The 9,739-nt window shown below is 44.8% G+C and overlaps 2 protein-coding genes across 2 annotated transcripts; one reads left to right on the plus strand and one right to left on the minus strand.

The window, feature by feature from the left end:
- Positions 1 to 1,786: 1,786 nt before the first annotated feature.
- On the minus strand, positions 1,787 to 5,807 carry twnk (twinkle mtDNA helicase). Its single transcript, XM_058078200.2, has 7 exons — positions 5,694 to 5,807; positions 4,863 to 5,495; positions 4,096 to 4,798; positions 3,546 to 3,786; positions 3,355 to 3,462; positions 2,344 to 2,485; positions 1,787 to 2,275 (listed from the first exon to the last, which is right to left on the minus strand). The coding sequence occupies exons 2-7, from the start codon at positions 5,475 to 5,477 to the stop codon at positions 1,937 to 1,939; spliced, it is 2,148 nt and encodes a 715-aa protein (XP_057934183.2). The 5' UTR covers positions 5,478 to 5,495; positions 5,694 to 5,807; the 3' UTR covers positions 1,787 to 1,936.
- A 211-nt stretch (positions 5,808 to 6,018) lies between these two features.
- On the plus strand, positions 6,019 to 7,413 carry mrpl43 (mitochondrial ribosomal protein L43). Its single transcript, XM_058078269.2, has 3 exons — positions 6,019 to 6,277; positions 6,358 to 6,464; positions 6,797 to 7,413. Exons 1-3 carry the CDS (start codon positions 6,147 to 6,149, stop codon positions 7,033 to 7,035), a joined length of 477 nt encoding a protein of 158 aa, XP_057934252.2. The 5' UTR covers positions 6,019 to 6,146; the 3' UTR covers positions 7,036 to 7,413.
- The last annotated feature ends 2,326 nt before the right edge of the window (positions 7,414 to 9,739 follow it).

Genomic DNA, 9,739 nt, shown 5'->3' on the forward strand with positions numbered 1-9,739 from the left:
AAACAAAGCCCCCACTGGATATGTCCAGTTCAGAAAGAAGTGTGCTGAGGAGATGCCAGGACCCGATAAGGTACTTTAGACCCCTAGGCTGTTCCGGCACAACCTGTTCTTTCCCCTGTACTGTAAATAAGTAAAAAAACAAAAAAAAGAAGGTCACAGCTGACTGACCTCAATGAATCTGTCTGCTCCTTTGGACGACAACAACAAGAAAGCTGAAGAGAATAATAGGATTATTTCAACATGATTCACTCAACCAGGAAGTAATGCTCTCTTTCACCCATAAAGCGCACAAAAAACATTGTGGCTATACTTTGTGGATGCTTCTTATAGGTCACGTTTCATGTAAAAATATCACGTAATAATCAGCACACACATGCTGAGCTGACCTATTTATGTGCAGCACATAAGGTCGCTCCGATGGATGTGGAGCTCCTTCTTCTTTTATCGGTCTACTCAGGAACATGTGGGGGTGCTTCCAATAATAATTGACCAACACCCCCCCCCCCCCCCTCACTCTTCCAGCTAGAACAGGGTTTTTTATTAGCTCCATCTCCTCTGTGTCATTCCAAGGCAGGCCGGATGGAGATAATGGGCGCCGAGTAATTGGTAAATGACTGCAGATCGTTTCACCCGCCCTGCTGGGTCATTTGAGAGGCCTTTTCCTGAATGCCAAACTCCAAGCCAGGAAAATCATGACCATTACTAGCCTGATATAGTATATGTATTTTTGTATAATAGAACATGCAAACTCCAAACGGAGATGGCCGAAGGTGGGATTGAACATGGGTCTCCTACACTGTAAACAAATCCAAGTTGACTCAACTTTGTTGAGAAAATTGTAACCTCGCTGCCTAAAAATGTTGATTAAATCTAGCAAATTATTTCATGTAATTTCAACTCATAACTAAGTGTCTCCAACTTAAAAGATCAAGTTCACGTCACTTATTGCTTTGTTTTGGGAACTTTCTTTATTAGGTCAAATAAACAAATATTTTTGTTGTATCAACAATAGAACTCAAGTAATGTCAACTCACTTTTGATTTAGTCTAACTAATTAGCTCAAGTTAATTCAACTCACAATTAAATTGAAATTAATTGAAATAATTTGTTGATTTGAAAATGAGTTGAGATGACTTGATTTACATTGTTGATACAATTAAAATATTTGTTTATTTGACCTAAAAAATTTAGTTCCCACAACAAAGCAATAAGTCACATGAACTTGTTTTTTTTAAGTTGGAGAAACTTAGTTGTGTGTTGAAATTACCTGAAATAATTTGCTAGATTTAATCAAAATTTTTTACAAATTCTTTTTAGCTGTGAGGTCTGCGCACTAACCACTCGACCACTGTGCAGCCCTGCAACAAAACAGTAATGCGAAAAAGACAGAACATATTACTAGGTTAATTGGCCACTCCAAATTGTCCATAGGTATGAATGTGAGTGTGAATGGTTGTTTGTCTATATGTGCCCTGGGATTGGCTGGCTCGCCCAAAGAATGGTTGTTTGTCTATATGTGCCCTGGGATTGGCTGGCCACCAGTCCAGGGTGGACCCCGCCTCTCACCCGAAGACAGCTGGGATAGGCTCCAGCGTGAGAAAAAGTGGTAGAAAATGAATGAATGAATTATTTCCTTGCTAGGGTTTGATTGATAGGTGCCTAGGCCAATCATTTGATGTTAAAAGGTGCTGGGACGTCTGTGAAGGCATACACAATCCCTGAAATAGCCAATGAGTTTCTCACACCGCCCCCTGGTGGAAGACAATGAACACAGCAGCTGTTCTGACTGCCAAACGGTTTATTAAAGTGTAAAAAATGTTCCAGGAAGTCACATTGTGGTCACATGGAAGTCAAGCAGACAGCAGGACTCCATCATCAAGTCAGTAGTGAATGTTGAAATTTAAGAACAGTGTTAACGGAAAAACTGATGCATCGATCACAAAGTCCCTTCATTTTCACTTCCGGCGGGAGTCTTGGCGGGTCGTGCTGACTTTTTGGCCGATTTCCCCGCCTTCTCGCGTTTGACGGCGTCCTTCTTCGGCGGCGCCTCGCTGTCCAGCTCCTCCTCGCCCTCCGGCTTGGCGGCGACCTTCCTCAGCTTGTGTTTGCCCTTGACGGGCGCAGAGAAGGTGAGCGAGGACTTGAGGAAATCCAGCGGGAAGATGCCCACGTCGCCGTCAAAGCGGTTCTTGGTCACCTGGAGGGAGCGACGGCCGGGACATGTGACCAGCTTCTTCTCCTGCAGGATGAGGACGTTGTCCGCCTCTTGGCTGGCCTGGAACAACAAAGAAACATCTCCAGCATCCTAAAGAAGAGATCTTAGTGTGCCAGAACGGCTCGCACCTTCGCCGAGCCAAATATGGACGCCGTCTGCAGCTCACGGTCGTCCTCCTCCTTCCTGGGGTGAATGATGAGCGTGACGTGGCAGCTGGAGTTGGTGGCAAACTTCCTGAACGCGGAGATGATGTGGTCCTGAACGGCAAACCTGGAGCACGGACACGTGCCTGGTCAATCCATGCCCATAAAACGGCCATTGCGAAAATAAAATGTTACTTAATCGGGTGTCCAAAGTGCGACCCAGGCACCCTGTGGCACATTCTAAAAATAGAATTTTACAAAAAAATGGAAAAATAAAAAGAAATTTTACTTGGACAAAAGTAAATATATTGGAAAAACTGTCTTAAATAACCAAATATTTTACAAAAATAATATGAAAGTCATATTATGATAAGCAAACAAAATATGACGGGAACAAAGTTATAATTATGTACAAAAAATTTACAGGGGTGCCTTGGTTAGCGTCAATCCGTTCCAGAAGGTCCGACTCAAACCAAAACGGACTTTAACCAAAGCAAATTTTCCCATACAAAATAATATAAACCCAAATGATAGCTGAAAAAACCCCATTATAAATAAAAAACTGTTTAATTTTATGACTATAAGAATAATTCCGAGTTAATTCTAAAACATTCTGAGAAAAAAAGTCACAATTTCATGAGAATAAAACCGTAATAAAAACAATAATTTTAGTAGCCTAAAGTTGAAATATTAAAGTTGTAATATTATAGAAACAAAACAAAATGTTAATTTTTTTATTTATTTCGTGAGTAATATTGTGATGGGGAAAAGGGTAAATATTATGAGAATAAAGTCATAATATTACAAGAAGAAATTTGAAAATTATTTAAGAAAGTTGAAAGTTTTTTTTAACCCAGCAAAAATGGGGAATTTTTTTTTTCACCTATATGGACAAGCTAAGATGCACCTTTTTCATCACTTCCTGTTTCCTTGGGGTATAAATATAGTGTGTGTGTGTGTGTGAGTGAGAACCGGTAGAGTGGAACGCTCACTGACTTGTCGAGGGAGAGGTTCTCCTGTCCCATCATGAACTGCAGGTTGTCGATGACCACGTGGTTGATGTCGTAGAGGTAGACGGCGTGCTGCATGGTGTCCAGCACGGTCCTGCGGAGAAGGTCGGACGAGAGTCATGAGCGGCCTTGTGGGGAGCGCACGCCGCCAGCCCACGTCTGTGGCGCGTGACCCACTTGATGTTCTGCTGCCCGTGGAAAGTCATGAAGTAGAGAGGCAGCTCCTCAAACTTGTCCGCCCAGAAGTCATACTGCTCCAGGTTCTCCTCCAGGCGCTGCAGAGCGAACTGGGTCAACATGATCTTGGCCAGGCGGACGTTGTTGATCTCGAAGCTGCCCCACAGCGTGTTGACGCCCTGCGTGCACAGGTCCAGGGCCAGCTCGCTGATGAAGGTGGTCTTCCCGCTCCCGGTCGGACCTGGAATACGGCAACACACGCAATGTTCAAATGTTCTTCAGGCTGCGGTTGGGTAGCCTGGAAAACAACACAAGTCCGTGTGCAAACTTCTTCAGCAGGTTACCCGGCATGCCTTGCGGGTTATGAATCAGTATAAATTGGTATCATTTTGCATGTATATTAGTGTGTATTTTGATACCCGCATTGTCCGTGTAGTGCAGTAACATTGTGTGTTCCACTTTTATTTTTTGTAGCACCGTGACCAAGGGAGCTCTCCTGTTGATTAGTGTCATGTTGTGCTAAAAATGGCTGTTTTTGCAGTGCATTTACCCGTGAAGACAGTCAGCTCCCCCTTGCGGTGACCCTTCAGGATCCTGTTGAGGTCGGGAAAGCGGGTCCACTTGACGCCGGCCACCTGCTCTGTGTTGACCAGCTCTCCGTACACGTCCTCTCGGAGCTGCTTGAAGGACACGATGGACTTGTGCGCCGCTGGGATGGAGGACTTGACAATGTGGCCCAAGTTCTTTCCCTGGGCCAGCGCCTCGCTGGGGCAAGGGCGGAACTCTCCCGGTCGCACCAGCGAGCAGCGCCTCAGGCCCAGCTTGCGTGAGAAGAGTTTGGACGCCTCCCAGGAGCGGATGTCGCCGCCCAGCCACAACGTCACGCGCTTGAAATGCTCCAGGTAGGGCAGCAGGACGGGCGGGAGACAGCTGACGCCGCGCGGGAGAGCCACGCTGGCGAATCCCGTGGCTTGGCTCACGGCCAGCGTGTCCAGCTCGTGTCCGGTCAAAACCACATCCAAATCCATGCGGCTCACCAGCGGGAGCCCGAAGAGGTTGTTGTAGGAGGTGGACTTTGGAACCATCGCTTCGGTGTAAATGACTTTGTCGCCATCTGAGCGTTGTGCGGAGAGCAGCTTCACCCCCTTCAAGGAGGAGTCGGGTCCACCAAACCAGGGGAAAACCAGACTCTTGGTGGGTTTGAAAAGCCTCACGCTGAACTTCTTCAACGTTGCATTGGAGATCTTGCTGATCTGCAACAAAACAAGACAAATTAGGAACGTTACCCGCCGTTGTCATGAGCGGCTTCACCGCTACCTGAAACATGGCTTTGATCAGCTGAGCCTCGTCTTCGTTGAGGTCCGAGAACGCCACAGAGCTGGACCAGATACTCCGGACTTCCCTCAGCTCCCACTCTCGCTGCTCCTGCTCCTCCACGCTCTCCGGGTATCCCAGCAACACATGCGGGCTGAGGAAGTCCTGCTCCTCCTTCTGCATCACCTCCAGGCAGTCCTGCAGGTCCTCCCAGCTGCCCTCCACCTGTGTGTCCATGCAAAGGAACTGCCCCGTGGTCTTGTCGATGAATAAGGAACAGCGCTCCCCCCTGGAGGCCGCGTCCATGAAGATGCTGGGAGCATGGAGACAACTGAAGCCATCGTGGAAAGGAACCTCTTTTGAACGCAGAAACTGTTTGATGTCGGTGACTGTGATGGGACTCGTGGGGAGGTCCACTGTGGCTTTGGTGTCTTTTTTGTACGCCCTGGCCCCTCTGGGCGCCAAGAAGGGGTCCCACAAAGCCCCTGCAGGTCTGTGAGGAGGTGCCTGAGAAAGGAGGCCCACGCAGAGGGAGGACAAATGTCTCTGGGGGGGAAACCTTGAGGGTCCCACCTGACAGAGACAGGTGGTGGCCCTCAGCAGCAATCTTCTCCACATTAGAGAAGACAACTGATCCTGCAAGACAATTAGTGACAACGGTAATAACAACAATAAAGTTACAATGGCTGAAAACGTGAGTTGTGGCAGTGTGCATTTTGGCTAACATGGTGACTAAATTCTCATTCAGTAAGAAAAAAGCACAGTTAATATCTCCCCAAAAGCCCCAATGAGAGTAATTAATTAACCCCAAGAGTTCCAAAAGCTGTATCTTACGCTTTCAGTTGCCCATCAGTCCTCATTTCGCCCTCATTCTGTCCTCCACGCGTATACTCGCCCGGGCTTTTTGGTGCCGTTCCAAAACAAGTCCGTGTGAAACATGCACCACGTAGGAAGTCACCGCATTTCAATTATTGACTTCCGCCGTCCTAAACGATTTGTATGTTGTATGTTTAAAATAAAATAAAAGCCCTGCTTATTTAAAAAATACCATAGGTGTTCTTTATATACAGTTCCGGGCGAAACAAATACAACTAGAGGTTGTATTCGGGAGAAACAAATACAACCTGTAGTTGTATTTGTTTCACCCGGAACTGTATAGTTAACGGACCATCTGTGGACTCCCTCGACCTCTGCAAATGTTGTTATCCTCCAAGGTTTTAAGATTTATCTGAACCAAACGGTTCTTTCAGTCACTTTTCTGGAGGTTGTTCTATTTTATTTTAAAAAATGACCTCCGCTGGGACGCCGAGTCGCTTCCTGAAAAGCGTTCTTCAAAACGGCGTGGGTCGTTACGTGTGCCAGCTTAAGAGAATCTCCATCGTCTTCTCCAAGACCGGCCAGAGCTCGCTGGGCGTCAGGTAAACAGCCATACCTGGTGTTGAAACAACAAGAGTGACTGTTTATGGAAGTGTAACAGTGTAAAACTACATTTATATAGGGACTTTATTGAAGACGGAGTGGTGGATTATGCCAAGAACAACCCCAGCACGGTGGTGTATGTGTCCCCTCAGCACTGTGCCAAACCCACAATAGTGGCGGAATACCGTAAGTAACCATTTCATTGTGTTTTACAGCAAACTAGAAACATAAACCGAAGCTAGTATGATTATGGAAGAAGTCCTTTGTCATTGCCCTGCTGAAAAAGTACTGTACATACCGACTGTATATATCATGTTGGTCAAACAGCTGCCTCCTGCATCCTGAAGGGGGCGCTCTTGCACCTGTTTTCATTTATCAGGCTGTAACTGAGATATCCATGCTTCCATTTTCTCTTTTGCTTATCCTCATTAGAGTCATGAGAGTATGCTTGGTTTTTATTTTGTGTCAGAATGAAGACGAAACTTGTTGGTCATTGGTGGCGTTGTTGTTCTCTTCAGTAAACGGCACTGTCAGGGAAGAGGCGGTGGCGAGCAAAACGTCCTCACAGATCTCGGAGGTCCTGACAAAGCTGACCAATCAGTCCGGCCTGGACATCATCCGCATCCGCAAGCCCTTCCACACGGATAACCCCAGCATCCAGGGCCTGTGGCACCCCTTCACCAATCGACCCCCTCAGCCGGGCGGCGTCAGGCCTCCAGGGCAGAGTGACGGAAAAGGAACTCTTGAAGTTAAATAAAGAGGGTTTACTTCCCTGCTATTGCTTGGATGCCCTTGTTTTTTTTTAAGCTTCTAGGCAGCGGCAACTTTGTTTGCTCACCAAAATATTTGTAGTGCAAACACTGGCGGTTAATTTTAGATTTGATTCCGAGGAGTGTTTGGACAGCTTGGCCCGCTCCGTCATAAGTCGCTGATGCTGATGCTGGACAGCTTTCATTTTCCAGCTTGCATCAGGTTTGTTTCCTTCGACTAATGTTTATGCAAGTTTGACGCAAACCAAGCTTGAAGGAGCACGAGGCGGAGGACTCACTGACCTTGGCTGGATGACCCTTGTTTCGGATGAGTTACATCAATGATCATGTGTAATGCACTTGATAAACTAAACACTTTTTCACCACGTTTCTGCTTTGCTCTCATTTCTTGTTGTCCCAAGCCAAATGGGCGATCAAAGGACCCCCCCACCAACCCCACCCTGCTCCGAGGCACTGGAAAAAAAGTGGGGGAGGAGACATTTTTGAGGCCGCTCGAGATTGTACATTTTTGGGTCAATCAGTCACAGTGAATGTAAGGCGTCCCACATTTTCAAACACACGTTGCCAGGTATGCACCAGGGATGGAAATCTCTATTGGATACGCATCTAGATACACGGGTTAATGAATCATTCATCAATAATGTTTTAAAAACTGAACGTGTTGATACGAGGCAACGGTTAGATTTGTTGATGTGGACATTAATCTTAAGATTATTAAATAAAGAAGCCAATTGTAAAGAAGTAGCATTCTTTTTTCAATTTAAAAATGTGTCAAAGAGCAAATAATACCCCCAAGCCTGCTGTAAGGCAACAATTACAAATAATTTCTAAATAACTACATCCATTTTAGGGATATGGGACATTATTTTTCTCAAAAATGATGGGAATGCTGAAGTTAAAATTTGAGGACCTTATTGAACGATAATGTGCATATTTGTCTCTGAAAAACATAGTCCTGCTTTTAATTTGACGATGTTCCTGTCATAGTTGTATACAATTCATCATAAATAAATTACATCACGAGCACAAGTTTAGCTGGTGTGTTCAAAATGTTTCCTGTGACTTGCGAATGTGCTGCTAATGCTACTTACATCAATTCAAACAGCAAACTATATGAGAACCCACAATGCATTGCGCTCCTCCCCGAGCCCAAATCGCCAGACTGAAGCTAATTTCACTTTAGCTCTAAACTCTTTAAATACATCACTTTATTGAGATTTTTTCTAATCAGTCGAGAAAGTGGCCGTTTAGATTTAGAGTGTGCAATTTATTTGTCCAAATAGCAACCATTTACAATTTCTTTCGGACGAATTTGGCAAAATTTAAGCTCGCTAGTGAGCATAGCACTTTCGGTTATTTTCACAAAATAAAACACCCTTTTACTTTTCTCATACAAAAACATAGTGATAAATCACTGATTTTACTTTGAAAACAAAAGCGAACCAACTCGCAATATATCCTGCTTTACACCGCGTTTGGGAAAAAATACACCGCCGTTTGGACGGATCTCGTCCAATGACGTCATGTCGCATTGCATCCTGGGTAGTAAACTGACGATGCATACTCAACATTTCTGGAGAATGCAGTATGCATCCGCGAACTTCTCGCATACTCAAAAAGTTAGTACGAGTAGTAGGTAAGTATGGCTGTTTCCAACCCAGCCATTGGTCACATTGACACAAGCCCCTAATAGCTGTCCTCGGCTATGCCTGTCGGTAAAAAGCAGGCCAAAAAAAAAAATCAGCTAGCATAAAAAAACGTTAATTAGCTGGGACCCTCGTATGTCAAGGTACAACTCTGTGAATGACAATTTAACAAACACCAGCAATGCTACAGTACCTTCACACTTCAACTTCCCTCGGGCAGTTGTTCACAACCCTATCTTGCACTCGTAATCCACGTGGGATGCGTTCCCATCGGAGGACTGTGCGCCCTCGCCTCCTCCTCCCCCCTTCCCTCTCTCCAGGGTGAGTGCTAACGTGTTCTGAAAACGAAACACCCACTTCTTTCCTTCACCCCCGCCTATGCAAGGAGACGCTCGTTAATTAGAGGCCTCCCGTCCTTGAGACGCAGCAATAAAAGAGGATTATAACGCTGAAGGCAACACACAAACAAGAAACTCAACTTTCCAGGCCGACGTTGAACGCGGCATCAGCCTGTGTTCACCATGTGTTGACACAGAGACTAAATAAGACATGTCATCATTCGCCTGCAGAGATTCATGTGTGTACATACGAACATGAAACAGTCTGATTGGGAGGCTTACCTGCCATATCTCCATGTCCTTTCTCTGCCGTGTTGGGCAGTGGAGGCTCCCTTTTGCCTCAAGGAAACGCCACAGTGATTGTGATTATTATTCAGGGTCATCTTAGTAAAAAATCAATAATTATGAAGCAAAAATGATGAGTACAGTGCAAACTAGTAGTTTATAATATTCACATTTGACTTTTTTTTTACATTTGTTTTTTTTAAATTCAGAAATGCACGCTCTTGAAATATGTACATGTGCCAAATATTTAGATAATTATGTATACATAAGCCAAATATCAAACATTTATTTTTAGAATATTATGTATATTTATGTAGTGTTTATTTTTATATAGATAATTATATAAGATTTATTAGGCTCATGTTTTTTTATTATAAAATTAGGCTCCGGTGCAAACAAATATAAATATATATATAAATAAA

The sequence above is a fragment of the Doryrhamphus excisus genome, linkage group LG2, assembly GCF_037039965.1.
Source record: "Doryrhamphus excisus strain RoL-2023G ecotype Guam linkage group LG2, RoL_Dexc_Guam_v1.1, whole genome shotgun sequence".
NCBI classification, from domain to species: domain Eukaryota; kingdom Metazoa; phylum Chordata; class Actinopteri; order Syngnathiformes; family Syngnathidae; genus Doryrhamphus; species Doryrhamphus excisus.

Bases quoted from the DNA above. Each gene is read 5' to 3' on its own strand.
- mrpl43 (XM_058078269.2), top strand. From the start codon at position 6,147: ATGACCTCCGCTGGGACGCCGAGTCGCTTCCTGAAAAGCGTTCTTCAA. The intron at 6,278-6,357 runs GTAAACAGCCAT...ACATTTATATAG, and splicing joins CAGAGCTCGCTGGGCGTCAG to GGACTTTATTGAAGACGGAG. The intron at 6,465-6,796 runs GTAAGTAACCAT...TGTTCTCTTCAG, and splicing joins CACAATAGTGGCGGAATACC to TAAACGGCACTGTCAGGGAA.
- twnk (XM_058078200.2), bottom strand. From the start codon at position 5,477: ATGTGGAGAAGATTGCTGCTGAGGGCCACCACCTGTCTCTGTCAGGTG. The intron at 3,787-4,095 runs GTAAATGCACTG...GCCGTATTCCAG, and splicing joins GGAGCTGACTGTCTTCACGG to GTCCGACCGGGAGCGGGAAG. The intron at 2,486-3,354 runs GTCAGTGAGCGT...TCCGTGCTCCAG, and splicing joins GAGAACCTCTCCCTCGACAA to GTTTGCCGTTCAGGACCACA.